Raw genomic sequence first — 26,049 nt, forward strand, 5'->3', positions numbered from 1 at the left:
ACACCAGGACTGTGTTCGCTCCACCTTAGACAATTAGTGTGAAATTTAATTTGTGCTAATCAGCCTGAGCAAAGGGACCACAAAATTAATTTGATGCATTAATTTTGAGATCCACAGAACCCAAGACTGGAGCCCAAAGGACAATTAGTCCCTTCAAATTGGAGAAATGACAGATGCTTCTCACAGAGACAAATAGCCCCTGACCTTTCCTTGTCCCCACAAATCCCTCTCCTTCCCACATTTCAGGGCCTGGGGGCTTTGTCCATAGAGGTGAGGTGTGGGCACCATGCCCAGAGCTATGAGGTGAATGCAAAATGAAAACCAGTTTAATGAGGGAAGAGTCTGGTTTGCAAACCCAGAAGGGTCCTTGCAGATTACTCAAGGACCAATTAGCTGGCAATTACTCTGGAGACCTCCCTGGGTCCCCCATGTGTCCAAATCATCAGAAACCCTCTTTCTACTTAGGGACAATGACTCCAAAGTTCTGGCAGAGAGAAGGGGACAGGAATGAATGAATTTGCTGTACATTTTGCATAGAGTCAAACAATATATCCTGTAAACTGGCATCGTTTGTGGTTTGGGGGAACCGTGGGTAACAGGAATGATGGCTGTTAAATGCCAAGGGTCATTTGGGCTGTCACTGTCATTTCTCATTATATGAGCACCTACTGTGTGCTGGGCCCTGCCCTCAAGGACCCCACTGTTGATTTAAGGGGAGATAAGAAAACCACACATGGGGCACCCACATGTCTTATCTCAACACTTAGCCCTTGGCTATTATATTTAAGGACTTTCAAAATTCTCCAAATTACCTCACCTATAGAGAGCAAACATGCTTTTTCACTCTTTTCCTGTATTTTTCCATTTAACAAGGATCTGTGCGTTAGAAGCTCTTACATGAGAAATAGCTCACACTCATTGAATGCGAGGGACGGGCATGTGCTAAGCACTTGGACTATGCCATCTTCTTTAAGCCCATCAAATGCCTTAGGAGGAGGGTATTTTTGTTATTCCCATTCACAGGGAAGGAAACTGAGGCACTGACGATGAAACATCTGCTCAAGATTATAGCTGGTAAGTTGCAGAGGGAGTCCAGCCCAGGAAGCCTGAGTCCCTGGCCCTGGCTCCTAACCGCAGCCCCGTCCTGTCCTACGTCCACTGGGTGATTCAATCCTCCCCTACCCCCAAGTCCCTGAGGAGGGGGCCTCAGCAGAGCAGGCGTCACCTTGTGCCTGGCACAGATCTGGAAGGAGTGGATCAAGGAGGAACTGCAACAGCCAGCAGGCTATGGATCAAAGGCCACATAAGCTCTGGACTCCCAGCCCCCAGGCGGGGCCACGGCCAAAGGGAGCCTGTGTGGACCCCAGCATAAGGGAAGCCCCATCCCCATCAACCTGAGTGACTGAAAGAGAAAATGTAAAAAGAAGAGAGAAAAATAAATCAATAGATGAAGAGCCAGCTGGCTGGTGTGTTGCCTGCTTGTCAAGGACATTAAGCCATGGCTTCAAACTCGAGGTACCTGCCTCCAGAGCTGCCTCTCTCATTAGGGAAAATTCAGAACAAATCCCTAGCTTAGTGGCTGGCTCTGGGGTTCCCCATAAATACACGCCGGGCACCAGTTCATACACCTTGAGTATTTTTCTTCCCATTTGGGCACAGTAATAACTACACTAATAAGAATCACTGCCACAGAGTGTGCTTACCATGCCTGGCCTGGGGTAACCTACAGGACCTTCATGGCAACACGGACAGTAGGGACTGCTATCTCCAGATTGGTAAACTGAGGCAGCAGGGTGCAGACACTCACCCAAGCATACCCAGGAGGCCAGGGGCAAAGCTGGGTGTGAATCAAGACTCCAGAGCCTTCCCTCCTAACCACACCGTTAAATTGCCTCTTGGGTAAAAATGAACAAGTGGGACTATATCAAGCTGAAAAGCTTCTATACAGCAAAGGACACCATCAAAAGAACAAAAAGGCATCCTACAGTATAGGAGAATATATTCATAAATGACAGATCCGATAAAGGGTTGACATCCAAAATATATAAAGAGCTCACGCACCTCAACAAACAAAAAGCAAATAATCCAATTAAAAAATGGGCAGAGGAGCTGAACAGACAGTTCTCCAAAGAAGAAATTCAGATGGCCAACAGACACATGAAAAGATGCTCCACATCGCTAATCATCAGAGAAATGCAAATTAACACCACAATGAGATATCACCTCACACCAGTTAGGATGGCCACCATCCAAAAGACAAAAAACAACAAATGTTGGCGAGGGTGTGGAGAAAGGGGAACCCTCCTACACTGCTGGTGGGAACGTAAACTAGTTCAACCATTGTGGAAAGCAGTATGGAGGTTCCTCAAAAAACTCAAAATAGAAATAACATTTGACCCAGGAATTCCACTCCTAGGAATTTACCCTAAGAATGCAGCAGCCCAGTTTGAAAAAGACAGATGCACCCCTATGTCTATCGCAGCACTATTTACAATAGCCAAGAAATGGAAGCAACCCTAGTGTCCATCAGTAGATGAATGGATAAAGAAGATGTGGTACATATACACAATGGAATATTACTCAGCCATAAGAAGAAAACAAATCCTACCATTTGCAACAACATGGATGGAGCTAGAGGGTATTATGCTCAGTGAAATAAGCCAGGAGGAGAAAGGCAAGTACCAAATGATTTCATTCATCTGTGGAGTATAAGAACAAAGAAAAAACTGAAGGAACAAAACAGCAGCAGACTCACAGAACCAAGAATGGACTAACAGTTACCAAAGGGAAGGGGACTGGGGAGGATGGGTGGGAAGGGAGGGATAAGGGGGAAAACGGGGCATTACGATTAGCACACATAATGTTGGGGAGGGTTGTACAACACAGAGAAGACAAGTAGTGACTCTATAGCATCTTACTACGCTGATGGACAGTGACTCTAATGGGGTATGTGGGTTGGACTTGACAATGGGGAGAGTCTAGTAAACATAATGTTGCTCATGTAATTGTAGGTTAATGATACCAAAATAAAATATATATATATATCTGTATTTTTTAAATTGCCTCTTGGGAAAGAGTCCATGCTAGGTTAACTGACAGATGTCTGTGTGAGCCAAGGAGTAAAGGGAGGGCCTACAGCCTCAGGCTCTGTCAGTGGGACTGGGGCCACTTTTGTAAGAAATGTCATGCCTGGGAGCAGGACACAGGGGAATGACTGATCAGCGACTGGCCCCAGGGGAAGAAGGCATAGTTATGGGCTCTCTCGAGCTTTGGAAGGGGGGATTCATGGTTCCTTAGTGCCCTGCAAAAGAGGAAATAACCCCTTGAATGCTGTCACCCACACGTCCCGACTTGAAAATGTTCTTTGGTCTGGGCTCACTGTCAGGATGGAGTTCAAACCTCAGCCATGGTTCTCGTGGCCTGACCTCCGCCCAGGACCCACCCCATGCAACGGGCACTTGGACCACTAGACTCCAGGCGCCAGAGCAGGCCCCCTGCTCTGCTTCCACTCTTGCTGTGCCCTCTGCCTGGCATGCCTCCCCGCCTCATCACCTGGCTAGCTCCTGCTCATCCTTCAAGACCCCTGCCCCCTGAACCCCATTCCCAGTGCCGGTAGATGCTCCTCCTCTATCAGATCCTGTTTGGAGTCAGCCAAACCTGGGTTCAAATCCTGGCTCTGCTGCTCACCAGCTGTGTGATATTGGGCAAATTGCTTCCCCTCTCTGGCTTCCACTTTCCTCATCTATCACAAGGGGAACACCTTCCTCTCAGTTTGATTTGAAGGTAAAATCAGATAATGCAGATAAAGGATTTCTCACAGCACCTGGCACAGACACATTGCTCATAAAATGTTACTTCACTTACTAAATTCAGCATTATTCCAGTCATTCAATTGGCATTGAACGCTTTGAGGGATATAGAAATAGCTAGATGTATTATTATCTTTGAGGAACTCAGTCTATGCCTAGGGAGAGTAGGAAAAAAATCAAATATAAGTCAAGTGGGGTTGAAGGCTTGCTGTGTAAGAGACAGTGTGACATGACTTTATATGCGCCTCCTCACCACAACCTTGTGGAGAGGAATACCTAACTATTACTGTCACCATTTTACTGATATTGACACACAGGCTCAGACACCTGAAGATTTACCCACAATCCCATAGCAATAAGGGTACAAAGCCAGCCATCCTGATGGACCCTCTGCAGCTGTACCAGATATACCAGGTCAGGCCACTGTACTCATCCCTTACCTTGCATCTTCATATGAGCTACAAGTAGGTAGAGAAGGGCTTATTATGATCCCAATTTTTGTATGGGCAGACTGAGGCACACCGCCCATTCCAGCTGTGCATTCCTCTGTGGAGCCTTAGCCAGCCACAGAGAGGTCATCTGTGATCACACCCACACTGTGGCAGAGAACTGCTGCAGCCAGCTTTCTCCTGGAAGGTCGCCCTCCCGCGTGCCCCACGTTAAAGGCCCCAGAGATGCCAACATCCTGAAGCAGATAGGAAACCAGGCTGTCTTATTCGCCTGAGGATCAGGGAGTTAAAACATCAGGTCCCCACAGAGGCATGGCACTGCGGCCGAGCGTGGAACTAAATGTCAGGAGACCTAGGGTATAATCTAGACTCAGTCACCATTTGTCCACATGACCCCCACCAAGTCACCTCCCCTCGTGGAGCTCAGCGCCTGCTGGCCCCATTCACAGCCATCAGGACCAAACTCCCCTGACGCTTACTTTCTGACCTAAAGTTCCAGTCTCTGCTCTATTCTCAGGGGCGGGGGGGGGGGGGTTCTCTCAGCAGTTCCTTACTACAAAGTGAAATTTCTCAGGCTAATGAGATCAGACACCCTGAGTGCACGGGTTTCAGTCTTTTGCCATAAATAAGGTCTTAGGGAAAACCCAGGATATATTCCGGAAAGGGGAGAAAACACCTCATTCTCTTGTATCCTTCTGTGCTCCCATGGCCTTATAGGATTTCCTACAAGAAGCAGGCCTGCTTTCTTATGAAAGTCAAAAACGCCACTTTGCATCAGGGCAGATTTTACCCGCTTGAAAAATATTTATAGCCAGCTTCTCCGAGGCCCCTCATCTCCCCTTCTGTTACTTGGCAAATGAAGCCCTTAAATCATTTTGCAATAATGTTGTCTTTTTAATAAGCCTAGTCAAATGGAGTTTCCACTGATAAGGCACAGCATGCACTGTAACATTACCATCAACTGTTTGCCACAAGGGGATGGGTACAGAGGCTGTGAACAGGGCCGGGGTGTTTTCATGACCCATGGCCCGGATGGAGTATCTGCTCCCCAACTGTTCACAGAAACTCTCTTCTAAGAAAGTAAAACTGCACAGGAGAGGATACCTTGTATTTGTTCTCCAGCCTAATGTTTCTCAAAGTGGGGTCTCCAGGCCAGCAGGTTCACCATCACCTGAGAACTTAGAAACACAGAATCCCCAGGGCCACCCCAAGCCTACTGACTCCGAAACTCCAGGGCTGATGTCCAGCCCTCTACATTCTAACAAATGCTCCAGGGGATTCTGACACATTTGCAAGTAGGAGAACCACTGCCCTCCCACAGCAGGACATGACTCTCTCCATTGGGCTCTCCTCGGGGCTCGCTAAGGAAGCAGTGAAGGACACCCCTCCCCAGGATTCCCTCCTGGTCAAACCCTTGGAGAACAGGTCTGGGGAAACTACAGATAACAGCTACCCTGGTCACCCTGATGCTCTTTAAAGTGTAAACACAACCAGTAAAAATCAAAGTAGCTTTTTGGTAGGGAAAAGGAAATCAGGGACCTTTTTTTCTTGGACCCCCTCATATGCTACATTTCACCAAATCTGAGCTGCCATCGATTGTAAGATGCACTGCTACAGAACATAAGAAAGTGCTGCCAATTTTCACTGTAAGATGTCATTGATTGTTGAGATGCATCCCAATGCCAGAGATGAAGAAAGATGGAAAATAATGTGCATCTGAGAATTGATAAAATATAGAATAAAACCTAAGTGCATCTACTGCAATGGATGCTCAAGTTTGGGAGTTCTGGAGCCCTTTGGTCTCTTCCTCACCCTATGGCAGGTCGGAAGAGACTTGGGGGTTCAGAAAATATGACTGCAAAATATTGCAGGAGAGTAGGCAAGCCACAGAGTGGAGGAAGAGCTCTGTACTGCATGCATCACACAGCTGAACTTATTATACCCACAGTGTATAAAGAATTGCTACAAATCAATGAGAAAAGTAATACAAAAATGGGAAAATGAGTTCAACTTGCTAAAGAAGGTAACCAAATAGCCAAAAATATGTGAAAAGGTACACATGAGAATCACAATGTGGGACTATGGCATACCCACCAAAACTGCTAAATGAGAAAGACAGACAATATCAAGTGCTGGTATGGATGTGGAGCAACTGTAAATCTTACGCATTGCTGTGGGAGTGCAAATTGATGCAAACGCTTTAGCAATCTGTCTGGCAGTATCTATTCAAACTGAACATGGAAATAACTTAAAATTCAGCAGTTCCATTCATTCATAGGTATATTCCTAACAGAAATGCATGGTATGTGCAACCAAAAGACATGTGTAAGAATGTCATAGCAGGCTTATTCATAGTAGGGCAAAACTGGAAACCACCACGTGTTCATTTTGAGTAGAATAGATGAATGTGGTCTCTATATACGATGGAATAGTATACAGCCATGAGAATGGGGGAGCCACAACCACCCATACCAACACAGACAAATGCCACAAACGTGAAGTCAAGTGAAAGAAACTAGACAAATGAGTTCATGCATTTGGTCACAGTCAGGTAAAATTCAAAATAGGGGGAACAAAACCCAATCTATAGCATTAGAAGTTGGTGGGGTGGCTACCTTTGGAGGGTAGTGGCTGAAAGGGGGTGATGGGGGGATTTGGGGGGCACTGGAAATGATCTGTGTCAGGAATGCTGCCTGCATTGGGGTGTTCTCTTTGTGAAAATTCACTGAACCACACACCTAGGAGGTGTGCACTTTTTTGTAGGTTCAAACTTAAGATAAAGTTTATAAAGGAGGAAGAGGAGGAGGGGGAAGGGAGAGGAGCTGGGGAGGAGGAGGAGGAATCATAACAGTCATCTACAGGTGCTTCCTGGATAAAGCTTTGCTTTGACTCCTAGTTGAATTCTTTTTATGGAATTGACTTCACAGCCTTGGCTCACAGTTCAAGATGATGCTACCAAAAGCACTCCAACAGAACCCCTCTTTTACTTACTATATGAATATCACTGAGGTCTTACTTTGCCATATCCCTTAGTACCCCTTTTAAGGAGGACTCAGGGGAGAAACTTCTCTAATATCTCAATACCCTGAAAAGTTATTCTTTTCTCAGGAAAGAAGCATGTGTGTGGTGTGTGTGGTGTGTGTGTGTATGTGTGTGTGTTTAACCTGGGCACAATGTATCTGTGGAATATCTTGTTTTCCTCTTTCCCTTGGTTGCTAGGAAGCTCAGTGGCAAAAATTTCAGCGCACCTTAATGGCTCCATTCACCCACTCTGGGTCTATTCTGTACTAGGGGATGTGCTGATGTGATGAGCCAGTCACATCCCTGTGCCTGGGGTCTCACAGTCTAGCTGGGACACAGGCATGCAGGAGGTGGTCAACATGCCAGCCGATGCTGTGACAGGAAGCACAGGGCCAGTGATCACATATAGCAGGGGCCTAGACACTCTTTAAGAGTCAAAGAAGGCTTCTTGGAGGGGATACCACCTGAACTGAGTGCAAAGGGATGGCCAAGCATTAACAAGGTGGCGAGGGTAGAGGCAAATGTTCCAGGCAGAGGGAACAGCACATGCGAACGCTTTGAAGTGAGAGTGAGTCTGAGGCCAACAGTAAATTTCCATTTCTTCTTTCTCTGGTTTTGTATATTCTTCAACTCTTATTTCCCTTTGCTCTGGTTGTCTTAGCTTTTCATTTCTATCTTACTTTTTCCAGGCCACATGTGTCTTTTACATAACCATGTGTGATACAGAGACACAAAGAACCCAGGCAGAATATTCTGTAGGTGGCGACACCCGTATGCTTGGTTTGGGTCTCAGAAGCCTGCTCCATTCCTTCTCCCGGGGTTCCGTAGCTGTAGCTCTAGAAGCTAGCAACGTTCACCTCATCCCTCCAAGTATCCCCCCCCCAGCATCAGATGCATTGCAAACCCCCATGTCTGACTTGACAGCTCATGATGAATTACTGCATCAACAGCCAGCTCAATGGGAAGGAATCTCCACATGGCTGTCACCGATATTCCCAACCAGCCCACGGTTCTCTGGTTTCTTGCTTCTGATGCTCTACTCATTGCTATTTCCAGCAAGAGAGGCCAGGCTGCCCACTCTCTAGAACCTGAATAGAAAGTGAGCCCTGGTGCTGTTTCCTCTCCTTCTTGCAGTCTTTTCCACGAGAGGCATGGACTCACGGTGCCTGTCTCAGCCCGGCCTCTCCTATGTGCACATGTGACTCTCCCTTCCAGGAGTTCCCGCCCCTTCCTTGTCTGGGTGGGCATGGGTTAAACAGACAGAAAACCCTTGGTGGGGGGAGTGTGGACGCAATCATGGGGAGCATGAGAAGGGATAGAAAAGAGAGAGCCCCCTCCCCAAACTTCACTCAGTATTCCCATGGGAGCCAGCCTGGGCTCAGCTAGGGCTGTCAACAGGAAGACGATGTGTTCTGTTGGTTTGATCATGAATCCAATTACAGTCACCATTATCCATCAGCCAAACAGAGCGATTTTATCAGAAATAATAAAACCACAGCCTTGTGGGTGTAGAAAGCTCTAGTTTTGCTCTAGACTGACAAATACTGTCCCATATGGCCTCAGGACCTTTGGACTTGCCATTTCTACTCTTCCCCCCAGATCTTCATATAAATGGCTCTTTCAAATCGTTCAGAACCAGAATCAAACATCTTGATCCATGGAAGCCTTCCTTGAAGGCAAAAACAGCCCCGACCCTACTTCCCTTCACTGTTGACTGAACCTCTGCTTAAACCTGCAGCACCTCCCAGTCTGAAACTAGTTTGTGTGCTTATTCACTTTTTGTCTGTCTCCCTCTACTGACCTGGAGACCTTGTGCAGACAGGGGCTTGCCTCCTCCCTGGCTGTATCCGAGGGGGCTACCACATACCTGACAGCTGAGAGGTGCTCAGACCTGTGTGCTGAATGGGTATAAATGGGTTCCATTTGAGTTTCAGTAGAACCCTGTGAGGTGCCCAGGGCTTCAGGGAAAAAGATAGCAGAGATGGAGGAGGAGGTGAGCAAAGCCTTCAGCCAGGGTACAAATTTAAGAGAGTGCAATAAATAAATAAATAAATAAATAAAAACCCTCACAAATCAAGATAAATAACATTTTAATGCAAAATTTAAAAATCAAAATTCCACAATAAATAAAATATCAAAATTTTATAGAATTTAAAAATCTTTAAGGAATATTTAATAAAATTTTAAATAAAAAACCCTAACTCTAGCCCCAACCCTGTGTTTATTGAAAATTTTGATATTTTGCTCACTGTGGATTTTGGGCATTAGTTTACACTTTTAAAGATACTTTATTGAAATATTTATCTTACTGAATTTTTGGGTCCCTTTACGTTTTGTGCTCTAGATCAGTGCCTTATGCTCTACTCCTTAGTTCCAGTCCTGAGAGGCTAAGAGCAGGGCAGTTTCCAAAAAGAGCTCTTCCTTGGTCTACCCACAGCTGACTGTCCCACATCATACTGTATGAATTTAAGAATCTATGCTTTTCTGTAGTTACTTGGGACCAGGAACCATCTAGCTCATGTCTTCATCCCCAGCCCATGAACTCGACACCCAACTAGAGAAAGAAAACATCAGCAAGGCCGTCATACACACACCAAAATTTTCTCTGATCACATGTCCCCTGCATCCCCCAGAGGTGACCACTACTCTGAATTTGGTGTTATTATTTCCATGAATGTCTGTACACCACACCATACAGAATATGCCTTAGCCAATATATAGTATCATTCTGCCTATTAAAAAAATAATATGTAACCATATTTTATGTATCATACAACATGATACATAATATGTATCATTTTTTAGATATCCTCTTGTGACTTAACCATTTTCCTGGGTGTTATATTTGCAAAGGCAAGCCACTTTGATTCATGTCTCTCTAGTTGGAGAGCCAGGACATTTTTCCTATACAGAGCCAGATAGTAAATATTTTATCTTTGCAGGTCATACATGCTCTGTTGCAAACTAGTCAACTCGCTTCTGCGGCAGGAAATCAGCTAGAAACTACAGACGCATGAATGGGCATGGCTGTATGCCAATAAAACTTTACTGACAAAAAAGAAGCTGGTGAACTGGATCTGGCCTTCAGGCCAGATATGCCTGCCTCTTTGTTCATCTCTACTGTCGGTAACTCGATTTTTAATAGAACAGAATGTGTTCGTTCTCTCTTATCTGTAGACTCCCATTTGGGTGTTTATATTTCTTCAACCTAACAACATGGCCACTGTATTTTTCTTGTCTTTGCATACGTACATAGAGAAGATTCTTCAGAATATATACCCCAAAGTAGAATAGCTGGGGTACGGGGTATGACAGGTTCAAATTTCAGCAATAATGCTAGGTTACTAAAGGGCAGTGAGCTCAGTTTACACTCCCACCCACAGCACACGAGTTCCTGTGGCTACACATCCTTGCCAGCACCTGGCTACATCAGACTTTTCAATTTTGCCCATCTAAAGTGTGAAATGGTACCTACTGTGATGTTAATTCGTATTTCCCGATTGCTATTTAGGTAGAGTATCTTTTCATGGGTTTATGGGCCATTTGAATTCCTGAACATGTGACCTCTTGAAATAACAGTTCCCCTCTTGGGACCTGCTGACTCCTATTTTTTGGTCATTTTTTTCTGTATTGGAGTGTTTCCCTTTTTCCAGTGATTTAAGGAAGTTCTTTGCATATTTTCAATACTCTTTGCCAGTTCCATGTGTTGCAAACATCATCTCTGAGCATGTGGTGTGTCTTCATTTTGTGCTTTGATAAACAGAAGTTGACTGCTTTCAGGTAGCCAAATCGATTCTTTTTATCTTGTGATGTGCTTTTGTGACTTAAGTAAGAAATTCTTCCCTTTGGGGCCAGAGGCCACGGGTTTGAATCTACACACACTAGTTTTGTGGCCTCAGGAAGATACCTAATAGCCCAGGGCCTCAGTTCCCTCCTCTGTAAAATGGGGACAATAGCAGCATGCACCTCGGAGGTTATTTTGAGGGATCTCAGAAAACACTCAGCCCAGAGCCAGCCACCTCATCATCTCCCCTGTCAGTGAACCTCACCCACGCAGGGACCCCACACAGGACATGGGGAGCTACCTTGCTTTCCAGCAGGTCTGTGTTCTGCCGGAGTTCATTCCGAGACGTCTCCGATTTTTCTAGCTTCCGTCTCAGCATTGTAAGCTCCTCCTACAAAAACAAACACCTTAACAGAAGCCATTCTGGACCAGACGCTTCGGTTCCACATGTGTTAAGAGCGGCTGGAGAATGGAGTGGGTGCGTCAGCCAGCCTATCCGTGGTGATGCCCACAAATGCTAAGTTCCTGAAGGGATTTGTTCTTTCCCCATTTCCAAATATCAGCATCTCTGTTCATGCAAAGTCTGGTCCATATCAGCCCAGTCTTAGGGCTGAATGCAAATCCTCAGAACATCAATTGCTTACCCTGACACTGGGCACGCCTGAGCGAGATTGTGCGATCATCTTCCCTGCACCTCCCCGAATACCACTTTTCACCAGTGGCTCAGCAGGATGTTTCCAATGCCACCAATAAGAGCAACTTAAATGCTTACCCACAGAAGGTTGATGGAACACACACACAAAGGAATATTGTGTGGCTGAACCAGGAAGACCTCTATAAAAACGGACATGATTCCCAAAATATATTTTAAGTGAAAAATGCAAGTTGCATGAGTATATATAATATGTTAGTTTTTGCTTAAGAAAAAAAATAAAGGTATGTGGGTGTGTATTTGCTATTTTTTATAAAGAGAAATAATAGGAAGAAACCAACAAAAGTTACCTATGAAAAGTGGGTGCTAACAGGATAGAAGGGAAAGTAAAGGGAGTATTCTTCTGTGAGACATAAGAAGATAAAGGACTCAGAGAGTCCACTGCCAAGTTCCTCTGGGATAAGCAGGAAGAGTGCCTGTGCCCTGGGTAGTCACGGGCAGCCACTAGCCTAGAGTGTGGCTGGGCATGGGATGGAGGGTGGTCTGCGTTGATGCAAGCATACAGGTGTCTGAAACGGGGCATTGAGAGCTGTTGGGTGGAGCATGCCTAGATCAAAAATTTGCAGGGGTGGGGCTCCCAGTCTGGACACAAGCACCAAATGGAGCAGGGGAAGGGAGCAGCCACCTGGTGCCCTGTCTGCTGCGTGGACCCACCTCCTTGGCATGGAGCTGTTCATCCCCAACGTTGGCACTCAGCAGGGGCCGGAGGGAACCAAGGAGCTGCCACCATGGCCAGTCCTTGACCACCAGGAACACATCTATGTTCTTGCGGATGCACTGTGCAGCCAGTCGGCGAATCTGCAAGGGAAGAAGACCAGAGATTTGAGGGGGTCTCTCCCAACCCGGTGAGGGTGATGGAAAGAGAGGAGGCAGAGGATGGCTTGGGGGACGCGGAAAGTGGATTTATAGCCTAGTGGGAAGCATTAGGTGACTTAAAAAGTTCCAAAGCCTCCTTTCATGGAGTCAGGCTCCGGGCATCAGGCACTAAGCTGCAATTTACTCTTGCATAGCCTAATAATAACAATAGGATGAGGAGTGGAAAACATTATACAACAGTGGCACACCTGATATGGGGAGTAGGCTCACAAGGCACCATGTGAGGCAAAAATACTCCTTGAAAATCGCTGAAATTGCCCACAAATGACAATGGCCATGATTACGTTGTTAGTTGATGTCTAGGAGACAGATCTTGTTTTTAATGTATTTCAACATGAATTTCATGCTTCTCAAACCTAAGTGCACATCAGAATCACCCGGAGAGCTTGTTAGACCACAGATGGCTGGGCTCCACCCCCAGAGGGTCTGGTTCAGTAGGGCTAAGGTGGGACCCAAGATACCACTGCCAACAACCCCCACCGATGTGGACGCTGCTAGCCTGGGTACCACACCTTGAGAACCACTGACGTAATTCATTCTTATCATGGGCTGGAATCATGCTGACTAGCTAACAAACTAAGCCAGGGGATCCTTTCCTCTACCAACATCACAGTAGCCAGCGCACAGACAGCTGGCATGACACTTTCTACAGGCCAGGCACCGCCCTGTGCATGCACCTTACACACTTTAGCCCAGTCCTCACTACAGCCCTATGAAGATAGGTGTTGTCATATCTCCATTTCACAGATGGAAAAACAAAGGTGCACAGAGGTACAGCCAGATGCCTAGGGTCACACACCTTCTCAGTGGCAGAATCAGGATCTGAATCCCTGGAGTCTGGCTGCAGACAGAGCCCAGGCTCTTAATTAATCTCTATTCCAAATCACCTCAAGGCATTAGCTACTCAACTGCAGTGGACCAATGGGACTGCCCACAATATGCTAATGCTAATGTTCTTGCCTTTCTCTGCTGTTGCCACTGTGCATACATGTGAATTTACAAATCTGCATAAGCTGGAGGCGTATGTAATGAGACTCCATGCTGGTGGTAGTACTTAGTACTGACAATACTAAGGTAACAGCAGCTAATATTTATTGAGCAGTTACTGTGTGGCATGTACTATACTAAACGCACGTGATCCTATTTCACCTTGACCCAGCTACTAAGCGGTGGAGGTGACGTTCAAACGTAGATCTTGTCCCCAGAGCCGTGCTGCCTTCCCTCCACTGTGCAGGCTACAGAGGGGGAAATTCAGTCTCTAGAGATTTCTGAGGAGGGGGGCCCAGGGGGTTCAAGATTGTGGACTCTGAACTTGTGCTTTAGCCCCAGAGGCCTCAGGGGCTGGGTCCAGGCCACGCCCTGTCTGCTGACCTGTGAAAGCCAATTTCTCTAGAGATGGGACAGGCTGAAACCAAGAACTGACCCAGGAGGGCTTGGACAACCTCACAGCTATCTAGATCAAGGTGACATCGTTGGTAATTTGATGTCAATGTCCTCGAAACAATCAAAACACGTTGCAGAGCGTGGCTTAAAGTCTCACCACTCGGGTGGGTCTGTGGACTAGCAGCTCCAGCACCATGATGGGAGACACACAGGACCCTGTGTTCACTGGGGCAGATCCAGACCCACTGAACCAGAATCTGTACATTAACAATACCTGCCGGGTATTTATGCACAAGAGCAAGTGTGAGAAGTAGTGTGAGAAGCAGGGGACCAGCACGGTGGTGCTGTTCCATGACCACTGCCTCTGCTGGATGCCAGGGCATGCACGCCTCCGTACCTTCAGCTTCTTGAACTCCTGGCGAGACAGGAAGCCCTTGCAAGCCGCCTGGAATAAAATGATGCTGGGACCCACCAGCTTCCGGCGCTGCTTCTCAAGCCTGGAGACCACGCCTGCCTTGAGGAAAACCTGGAAGGAGAGAAGGCAGCAGGTGACTCCTTCTGCTCTGAATCGAGATTGTCTGCCTAGGAGGCGGGTCCCACTCAGACCCGTTTTCTTGCCTCCACCCGAAATAATAGTTAGCAGCCACCCTTGACTGAGAGTCTAGATTATCATAGCTCCTTGTCTCCCGATGCCCCCCTTTGCCTTCCTCTAGCCACTGCGTACTCAGCGAGTGGCCCGTGCACCAGCAGGTTCAGCACCATCAGGGAGCTTGTTAGAAATGCAGAATCGGGGACCCAGCCCAGACCTGCGGAATCAGAGCTGGCATTTTGAGATGATCCCCAGGGGATTGATGCACATGTTCATTTGAGAACCACCACTAGGACAGACCTGTATAGACTACTCTGTGCACCAGAATCACCCAGGGAGTGTGGTAAAGGCAGATTCCCTGGCCTCGCCCCAGGAAAGGTCAAATGGGTGGGTTTGATGCCTGGCCTGGGGATGTGCATTCTTTTGATAAGGGCCTTTGGCCGTCCAAGAGAAGTGGTGCCTTAGAAATGCCTTATAAGGTCCTGCCTCCTAAGAAGGAGCAGAGAATGTGCGGGTAGTGAGGGTGGCCTCTTCAGTCGGGAGAGGATGGGGTTAGGCCAGGGCCACCCACAGAAGGTGCTCAGGCTCTGTAGGAAAACAGCATGAGGTCTGTAACTTCCACGCCGCCGCTCATCAATAATGGATGAAGGCCTCCGCAGCAAGGCGATCAGTGCCTTCATGGCACCCCGCAGCGCTGCCCTTGAATAGACCGCAGGGAATATGAAGGATCTTCTGAGAGAATCTGAAGCTTTGGGGCCAAGCTTGCTCCCGCCAGCATGGTGGGTCAGGGATCAGTCCAAGACAGGGAGGGGACAGTTTCAGATGCCCTCATGCTGCTCATTTTTATGAACAGCCCCAGGTGCTTCTTTGCCAGCGGTGACTTCTAACCCCAAACGCGTTCAGTGTTTCTGGAGGTGCTGGATCGCTCCATCTTCATTAGTGATATTATCAAGTAATCAGTGACATTATCAATCAAGGGCTAACATTTTTATGGAGCCTTTACCGTGCTGTGGATCTGGACTAACCACTTACTATGCAGATAAAATACTCTATATGCCTAATCCTCTGTGGTGACTATTGTGATCCTCCCATTTCATGGAGGGAGAAATGAAGGCTGTAAACAAGCCATTTGCCAACCATCCTCTACTGGCACATGGCAACACCAGGATTTCTTTCCTTCTGACTCTAGACAAGACCATAATTATCACTAAATGTAATTAACATTGTGTGGCATCTACATTTTTCAAAGCTCTTTCATCCAGGTCCCATTTTTATCCTGAAACAACCCTTTAAGTTATCTATTGGCTCAGGGACGTTATGTCATCTATTCAAGTTCACATTAGCTGGTGATCAACGAAGCTAAGACTTGAACCCAAAACCCTGAGTTCATCTCCCGCACCCATTCTCCACGTCAGCAAGAGGCTTCCTTTCCTCTTTCATTATGATACAAATGCCTGAAGTCTGAGGTTGAATTGCAATTTGATTGCAGGTGGAACAAAGGGTCTCCATCCGTTCTCCATTCCGTAACCCTCTGCCCTCTAATGGAGACCCCTCTGCCGATCCCACCGTGAACAGTTCCTCAATGGGAAAATGAAAATTAGCACAACCCAATTGGTGCTGACTCTGTTTTGCAACCCTCTGTCGCTTTACAGAACACTTTTTAACAGCAAGGGCCACTGTGACAATTAGCCTCATTGAAATAAGACACAATTGACTCATTACCTATCAGATTGCCTCAATAATGACTATATTAATTTCACAAGCTAGTGAGCCCCAAAAGCTGCCATAAAAAAAAAATCAATGATCAAAGTGATGACAGCAGTAGTTCATATATCACGAAAGGCAGCGGGGGCTGCCAGAACCGCTATTGATTAAGTATGAAGCTTTCATTAAAAAGATAATTGGAAACAACCACACACAGAATGGGAATATGTCATCGCCTCTGCAGAATCTTTTCTTGATGTTTTTTTCCTTTAAAAAGCATATTTCTGGCCAGAAGGCTGGCTGCTATGGAATCCCACCTTCTCATAAATGTCATGGCTCTGGGCACAGGCCTCAATAAGGTGCCAGGGGCTAAGAATCACAAAGAACAATCTAAGTTACTCACTTTTCATGGGTCCAGCTGCTTATCAGACCCAAGCAGAGTATGACACCCTGACATTTCCATGTCTAAGGAATCTCTGGGGACCACTGCCATGCAAGCTGCTTCTCCTCTCAAAATGCTGATGCCAGGGTTTAAAAATCTGATATGGCAACAGCTCCCATATCTGGTACTGCTGAGGAATTAGCTTCTCTCCTCTTAGTAATTTCCAGATTAGAGAAGTTTCATCCTTTAAACATTAAAATGTGATCCTATTTGACAAATCAAGCATCTTGCCCCACTGGCAAATGCATTCAACAAATAATGACAGCCAACTCCTATTAAATGACAATTTACTGATTCCCACAGCCAACCTGGGAGGTAGAAGGCGGTGGCTCCATTTTACAGATGACGCTCAGAAAGGCTAAATCACTCACTCAAGGTTCACATTTAGGAAGTGACGGACCTCAGTGTAGACTCTTCTCCACTTTATGACTTTCCCACCCATGAAGTGTCTAATCCCGCAGTGCATGCGACTTGTGTCTGCCCTTCAAAACCTCAGGCTAGCCTGGCTTCCAAAAGGACACACTGACCTGTCTTGCTCTTGACAGTTTCGTAGTGAATACCAAGTATTTCTCAATTATGGTAATGTTTTTATTACTGGGGCATTTTGGTTTAGAGATGTGCCCTGACCACTATGAAACCCTGTAGAGTGACTTTTCACCTTCTTCCTTGCTCAGCAATGGCTGCTGGGATTGTAAGGGCTGAATTTTGTATTTATGAAATAACTAATAACCTAGACCAGCAGTTCTCAAACTTGAGTGTGCACTAGAATCCCCCAGAGGGCTTGTCACCACCCAGGCTGCTGGGCTCCACACCCAGCATTTCAGATTTGGGGTGGCATCTGAGAGTTCACGATTCTCCCAAGCTCTCAGAGGGTGCCGATACTGCTGGTCCAGGGACCAGACTTTGAGAAGCGCTGGTCTAGAAACATGAAGTTCTTGGAACGACAGAACAATTCCTCTTATTCTGGACCATAAAGGCCTGTGTGTAAAGAATGTGCTATGTAGTTCCATTCATGACTAATAGAACCTGCAGTGTACTGAAAGGACTCTGGGATTTGGAGACACACAGGTTTTCACAGGAGCTGTATCTGGTACTGCTTGCTTCTATTAGACCTCATAAAGGGGCTTGTTACCCAGAGGTATGGCTTCCACATCTGTAGGGAAGGGGTACACTAACTATCTCACAGGAGATGGTGAAAAATGAAGTGCGTATGAAGATGCCTGGTATAACACCTAGCTCCTGGTGGGAGCCCAGTGGCCGAGAGGTTTGTTCCCTCTATTGCAAAGGTCTGCAAAGGTCCAGTTGCTGCCACCTCCCAGCAGGATAAACCAGGTTGAGACCATAGGAGACTAACAGCTTCATTCCTACCCTTTGGCAGGACCAAGACACCTGTGTGGAGAGGCTAGTGTGTGTGTCTAAGGGGCAGTGACTGTGTAAATGACTCTGAGCTCCCTGAGGAAGGTGTGATGGGGTAGACTAGGTGGGACCCCAAGAACAGCTGGCCAATTATGCCACCATGGTGGGCTTCCAGAGAGCAGGGCCCTCCCCAGGTCCTTGGAGATGGAAAGTGACTGACAAGTATTTATTGGTTGACATTTATCAATCAGGAGATAACCCTGTGGGGAGATGGATGAAGCCATTTTTCCTTTGGTCTCCACTCTCTCCAGTTCGTATTTCTAAACTTTGTCCCTTCTCCCTGGCCCACTCACTACCTGGCCCTTGAGTTTATGATCTCTGTACCCCACTTCCCAAACTACAACCCACAGAACACTAGTTCCAGGAGATGGTAAGAGGTCTTCCACAGAAAGGTGGGGAGTCCCACGGCCGAATCATTTGTGAAGCCCTAAATATTCTCTTTTCCTTCTTAAAAACTTATAAGCTATATGAAGATAACAGGGCCAGTGATATTCTTCTCTAAACGTTTAAACATTTTTGGAAGAGGTTTGGGCTCAATACCAGTTTAAAAAAGCTATTTCTCTCAGCTCTAAAGTTAAGTAAGTGCCTTCTTCCCAAGCTGTTTGTTCCTTTCCGCTTATTGCTGCTCATGAGCTAGGATTAGCATGTTACCATTGGTTATGAAGTAAAAGTTGAAAGGCTATGAGTGGATGAGTGTTTCTTCTCAGGTTTTATGGCAGCTCCCTCAGAGGCTCAGGAAGTCATACTGAGGTCCCAGTTAGCAGGAAGTCAACTTTTAATAAATGATATGTCTTAATATTATTTCCTCCCATACCATAACACTTAATCTTCATGGCCCGGGCATGATAGGCAGGGCAGAAAATCACTAGTTTTGAGTTTGATTAAAAGGAGATGCACGAACGTAGCGATCAGTGAGGTAAGAAAAGAGTCAGGTCTCATCCGGGTCCTTGATGGGAAGGGCAGGATGGCATTAGAAAGGAGCTCTACTCACTTGGCTGTGCCCCATGGCCACCAACTTCTTCTCCAGATCCAGGGTCTGCAGCAGCTCCTCCACGGCCTGGGGAGGAGAGAAAAAGTGGAGAAGACAGATGGAATGCAGGAGACTCCTGAAGTGGAAGAAAGCAGAGGGTCAGGTGGCTGGATGGCCAGTGCATCCAGAGAGAGAGCAAGACCCTGTGTGCCCATGAGCTTTGGCTAACAGAGCCCCACCTCACCCAGGCAAAGGTGGGCATGCACTGAGCCCCTCCTGTGTGCCATCACTCTGCTGGGACCTTCACGGCACCCCTAGGTGGGGCATCATACTGCCACACTGATTTTATGGAGGAGGAAACCAAAGACAGAAGACTAAATGAAGGGTGTGTCTGCTATGAAAAACCATACAGTGGTTCCTAAAAAAATTAAACATAGAATTACCATATGATCCAGCAACTCCTCTGCTGGATATACACTCAAAACAGGTGACAGTAGGGGCTTGAACAGATATTTGTACACCCACATTCACTGCAGCACTATTCATAATAGCCAAAAGGTGGACGCAACCCGTGTCCATCAACAGATGAATGGATAAACAGATGTGGTCTATACACACAATGGGATATGGATCTGCTTTAAAAGGGAACGAAATTCTGACACATGCTATGTGGATGAACCCTGAGGACATTATGGTAAGTGAAATTAACCAGTCACACAAAGACAAATTACTGCATGACTGCATTTACATGAGGTACCTAGAATATCAAATTCACAGAGACAGGAAGGAGATGGTGGTTAGCAGGGGCTTGGGGGACAGGGGAGATTAGGAGTTAGTGTTTAATGGGAACAGAGTTCCAGTTTTGCAGGATGGAAAGGGTTCCGGGGATGGCTGGTGGTGATGGTTACAACAGTGTGAACGTACTTAATACCGTTGAACTGTACACTGAAAAATCATTAAAATGGTAAATTTTGTTATGTGTGTTTTACCACAATTAAAACAAAAACCTAAATGAAGTCATTGCTCCAGGGTTATAAGGGACACATGGGCAGAGGCAAATTTGAGTCCAGGGCTGACTGGCCACTTGAAAACTTTGCAACATCTGCTCTTGACTGCTTCCAGGACAGTTCCAGAGGACCCTAGACCACTAGGAAATTCACCTGTTGTGTCACCAAAGTCCTTTGTGACAGCCTCCCCAGCACTCTGTCCTCTCATTGTACTTGCCAATGACTGCCCCACTCACAAATATTTGCTGAATAAACGACATGGTCATTAACCTTGTGTGCCTGCCCTAGATTATGGAATGAGAGTTTTAATTCACCTCTTATTTTTTCCTCTGAACGTGGTACTGTTTTATGCATACAGTAGGAGCTCAATAAATATGATGACTGAATGAATGAACAAATAAACAAGAGTGATCCAATAAGAGAAGAAACGAGGGGTGGGAGTAGGGAGAAAAGCAGACCCATTCAGGAAAAACAAATTCAAAGAGATTCCTGAATGCAGCGTTGGGCAAATCACCAGCCACTTAATGGAATTTTCCTCTTGTTATAAGGTTGTGCAGGGTCTGAAACAACCCTCAGATAGGTACAGGTCACATCTGGTTCCTTTGTGACTGCCGGTTCCCCTCCCACTCCACCCCCATACCATCCCTCACGGACCTTCCATTCACTGAAAATCACAAAGTCTATTTTTAGAATAAACTGTCAGAAAAGTAATTGCAACACTCAAGAAACAAAAGGTATTTTGAGACTAGAGTCATTTAGCAGAAGAGTTTCAATTCCATGGGTCATCAGCATCACAGAAAACTTCCTAGGATACCAAAAAAAAAAAAAAAAAAGAAGCTTATTAAAAGTCTAGTCCAAGACTATAATTTAGAAGGAAGTTTCCGCTTCTGACCTCCTAGAACATTCCATAACACCCCTCCAAAAATCCAGGGGTTTCACTTTTTACATTTTAGCCAAAAATGTTCCAAGGGAGCTGTAGCTAGCTAGATGCATAAAATCAATACATCCAAAACACAGCATGTTTGCTCTCTGCACAAGAGGAAAACAAAATAAAAATTGGCTGAAAATAAGATGGATGAATGAGAAATAAATAAAGCCTACAGTGAATGGAATTTTTCTAAGCCTACCTTAGAGTTAACACCCAGTGTTTGCCGGGCAAAGAGATCAGCATCTGGAGTTGGGTCCTTGGGGCTGAGACGGTGCTTTGACCACTCCTGAACGGCGTGACCTTGGACAAGCATTTTACTCTGAACTGCAGGCTTTTCTTCTGAGAACTGGGAGGAAATAGCAGCACCTATTTCAAAAGATGCTGGTTGTTTTGTGAGGGTGCCACACAGTTCCTAGCATACAGGAAGCACCCAATAAACATTATGAGCTAGACCTGAGGTCCTGAGCTAGTCCTCCCAGCTCTGTCTCAGTCAAAACCTGGGAAGATGCTACAGAGCATGGACAAAGCTTCCATTTCTCAGGCCCACCCCTAACACTGCCAAACACACAGCTGACCTCCACGACACCCAAGGATTCTTCTCTGCCGCTCAGTTTGCTCAGAGTGCTTTGGATGTCTGTGCGGCCAAGGATATTAGACCTAACAAAGACATTCTGTCCTGTTGATCTCATTTTACAGATGAATTTAGGTTCAAATAATAGAGCAAATAGGTGGCTATATGCATGGAACTGTGCTTCCAATCCTCACGTTCCTCACCTGCAATCTGGTGATAATATTCCCTACCTAGACTGCACAGGTGTTGGGAGAGTTAATTGAAAACATGTGAAAAGGACTTAGTAAGTGACTTTGCACTTAATTGCTATTGTTATTATCATAATGAGTATTATTCTTAGATGGAACCATATGAAATTGTCACAGGTTTAGGCCAATTATCAGCGATTTCATTTGATTCTACATGATGTAATCATCACCCAACAGCCAGCTGGTGGTAGATAGGGTGAGAATCCAGGTTACTAAAAGTAATCCAGGTTACTGTTATCCTTTATGGGATCAGGTATTCCACCTAAATGGTCCAAATAATTGAGGTTTATCCCTCTCAGCATGGAAAGCTAAGGAAATGTTGACCATTTGCTCCAAGGAAACAGTTTTCTCTTTTGTTTTTGAGTCTGAGTATTATTTTAAGTGTTTACACATAACTCATTTCATTTTCAAACCTTTGCAACAGACACTATTTTATGTCCGTTTTACAGAAAAGGAAAATGAGATCCAGTGCAGTGAAATGACTTACCAAAGGTCACCTGCTAGGAAGTGATGGAGGGGAATGAGATCCAGTGCAGTGAAATGACTTACCAAAGGTCACCTGCTAGGAAGTGATGGAGGGGGACATAACCCCCAGGAATCAGATTCTTGAGCTTGTCCTTTGCCTTCTGATGCTGGAGTCCAGTCTGCCTCCACATTCATTAGCTGTGTGACCCTGAGCAAGCCATGCTACCTCTCTGATCTGCAGTGCCCTGTTCTAGAATCTGGGGTAATCATGTCCATCCTACAAGGATGCAGTGGGAGTTTAATGAAGTCACAAAAGTACCATGTAGGAGTGAGACTTCCAGAATTGTGGAGCAAAGAACTTGATAAATCCTCTTCCCCCAAAAGCAATGATAAGAATGGATGCAATTTTCAAAAACAGTAAGTTCCAATATTCTGGAAATTGAACAAGGGAATACGACAAATTGAAAGGCATTTATTCAAGGAAAACTTGGCAGCAAACAAATTGAGAAGGTCAATGGCACAGCTCGCCAAAGACTGTTATCCTGATTGCAGCAAACAATGGACATTAACTAGCCAGAAAGCTAACAAGGAGATAGACAGAATGGGACAGAGTGGGCCTTGGTAAGCCCCCACATAAGGCTGTAACCTGGAGGTCTGCACACATGCTTATAGCTGTAGGTGTGCACAGGAAGGCCAAGAGGGCCCCTGCTATCTGCATGTCCTTACTTAAGCATAAAGCCATGTACACAGGAAGAAAACAGGTAAAAGAGCCCAACGAAAAGTAAAATCTGTGGCACAATTGTAAATGTCTGAACACTGAGCATGTTTTCTAGTCCACATATAACTCCGTAAGAATTAGGCAGAAGCCTCACAGATTCACAGTATTTGATCACAACCTCTGCTGACCACTAAGCTATGCTGACGAAGGGACAATCCCTGAGAATCTAGGATTTTTAATAAAAACAAGAATAAAAAACCAGAGCAGAGATATCAGCAATCAGACTCCATGAATCTATCTAGTCCAGAATAAGTTACTAAATAATTGAGAAAAGATGAGAACCTAAAGGTGCTATTACATATTATCTAAAATGTCCAAGTTACAACAAAAAATTACCAGACATGCAAGAAAACTGGGAAGTGTGATCTACGCCCAAGGAAACAAAAGAAAAAGCCATCAGGAGAAACTTTCCCTGGGCTTAGACATCGGGCTGAACAAAGACTTCCAAGGAGCTATGATAATGTACAGAGGGCACCTACTATGATGCCCAGCCCGTGCTAAGTTTCAGTAAGTGCTGATTAATAACTGGTGGAAGTCCTGAGGTTACAAGCTCCTCGCTGGCACTGCGGCATGATGCCACACCCTTCACCTCTACCATTCTAGGCTCAAATTCTGAGTCTGTGAATGTGCCAAGAAGAAACCCAGCTCGTGTTTCCACTTGCACAGCTCATTTGTGTCCTTGAATTGGGCAAAGCGATTTCTCACCAATGTTCAACAAAGCGGCACCCAGAAAGCATATGGTCTGACATCTCATATTAGGCTGAACATGCCAGACAGACAGTGAGAGACTCTGGGAATGGGGCAAAGCCCTGACTGGGAAGTAATTTCCCGACTCTCTCCTCAATAAGCAGTGTGATACCAGAGGAATCCGTGTCTGTGGAACTAGGTGCTCCCCCAGGGAGCCACTGGCCTGCTGTCAGCACAGCATCCCCTCCGTGCAATTGACATCATGGCCCAACAGCCGCCATGGCTCAAAGGCTGCCATCTGGTGGGCACCTACTATGTGCCAGGCACTTCATTATGCCCTGTGACCTGCTACCCATGTCATACAGCTATCAAATATCAAGGGGCATGAATGAATGGAAATAGAGTTTGCAGAAACCAGGGTTTGAACACAAGTCTGTCTGACTCTAAACTACATGCTTTTAAACACTAACCTCTCACACACTGATCAAATCATTCTATAAGGGTGGGGACTATGTCTCCATTTCTTAACTCTGTATGCTCAGAACTGTAAGCAGAATGCCTGGCACAAAGCAGAAACTGTGTGAACACACACACACACACACACACACACACACACACACACACACACAATTGGGTTGGTTAACACTGAATAGAAAACATGTAAGATTATTAAAACAGTAGACCCAAACTGGAGGAGGACAACAAGGTATGCAAAAAAAGGATGATACATAAATTCCAGAAGGCTAAGGCTGTGGGAACCCCTGAATAATCGTTCAGCACACCAAGAGGGGACAGCTCTCCCTCCCAGCCATGGGCTCCTAGAGGCTTCTCCCCAGCACAAACGGGACTCAATCTTAGAAGAAACTGGGAGTGTCCACCAGGGTTTGAGACAGAACAGGAGTGGCTGCCTTTGAGAAGATGGATTGACATCCCGTAATTGTGATCAAGTCCCCAGGGACACAGATTTTGTTGGCTAAAATCAGTCAACACTGTAGACGCTGAGAGGGGCAGAGAGCAGGCCCCAGGATTTCCTTACATCGATCAGAGAGGCTTGGCAAGTCCTGCCTGAGCATCAGAGAGATTGAAGGGCCCAGAAGCTGGGACAGAGCCAAGGTGAGCTGAAAGCGCTCACATACGGACCTGTCTGGGCTTCCACGATTACTGTCCATCCGAGTGGGTGTCAGGGTAGGTTAAGGCATAATCTTAACCAGATGGATTGACCTGGGAGGGGAATGGGACCCCAGATGGTGAGAAGGGGAAGACAGGGTCATTCTGGAGGCCTGAGCATGTGCCTGGGTGTCTAGGAGAGAAAAATGTATCCTGAACAGTTGGATGTCAACGTAAGGCTGCTGCTGCTCAGAGAGGACCACGGAAAGGGGCAGCAGGGACTTGGCATCCTCTGTAATCCTGCTTAGGCCAGTTCAAGGAATAAAGCTCAGATCTTCCTTGTGACACCCCTGCTGATAACCTTTCAGCTGACCACTGCCCACCTGCTAAAGCCCAGACTCTCGAGTTCTGCTGCCTGGCTCCTGCCAATGTCCTCAGGCCCTTTTCTTGACACTTGGCATCCTTTATGCTCCTGCTACCCTAAACCAGCATGCAACCTCATTCTGGATCTTGGTACGTGCTACCCCCAAGGTGGACTGCCCTGGACTCTTACCTGATTCCCCCAAATTGTCCCACAAAGCCCAACTCAGTCACCACCTGCTCCAAGATGTCCTCCTTAAGTGCCCCACCCGCATCCCTACTGCAAATATCAAAAGTTTTAGGGGTGTTCCCTGGGGCATCCCAAAGCCATCATCCTTTATATGGAAATTGTCTGTTTTTGTCTTTCCCCCACCCCAGCCCTTGAGACTGTGTGTTCTGTCCATCCCTGTAACTCTGGCACCTAGCACAGGGCCTGGTGCAAAGCAGACACTTGGTTAAAGTCGGATTAAATCAACAATAAGTACTTTAACATCACGGGTGGTGCGTTCTGTACAGAACCTCAATGAACATCCTGCCTGTCCTCAGAAGGCTTCCGTTCAAAGGTCTTGTGTTAACATGAAAAGATGCTCAGCATCACTGACCATCAGGAAATGCACATCAAAACTGCAAGGCGACACCACCTTACCCCCATTAGGACGGCTGCTATCAAACACACAGGAAGTGCAAAGGTCGGCGAGGATGTGAAGAAATCGGAATCTTTGTGCACTGTTGGTGGGAACACA

At 46.1% G+C, this 26,049-nt stretch overlaps 1 protein-coding gene across 1 annotated transcript in view; it reads right to left on the bottom strand.

Annotated features, from left to right (window-relative positions):
• Positions 1-26,049, bottom strand: part of MYO18B (myosin XVIIIB) — a 231,732-nt gene that overhangs the window by 124,316 nt on the left and 81,367 nt on the right. Inside the window, exons 21-24 of the mRNA XM_057492611.1 lie at positions 19,177-19,242; positions 14,432-14,560; positions 12,430-12,573; positions 11,365-11,454 (exon numbers count right to left, since the gene is read on the bottom strand). Of these exons, the coding sequence (XP_057348594.1) occupies positions 11,365-11,454; positions 12,430-12,573; positions 14,432-14,560; positions 19,177-19,242 (429 nt within the window). The remainder of the gene's footprint in view (positions 1-11,364; positions 11,455-12,429; positions 12,574-14,431; positions 14,561-19,176; positions 19,243-26,049) is intronic.

Source organism: Manis pentadactyla, chromosome 14, assembly GCF_030020395.1.
Source record: "Manis pentadactyla isolate mManPen7 chromosome 14, mManPen7.hap1, whole genome shotgun sequence".
Taxonomy (NCBI): Eukaryota; Metazoa; Chordata; class Mammalia; order Pholidota; family Manidae; genus Manis; species Manis pentadactyla.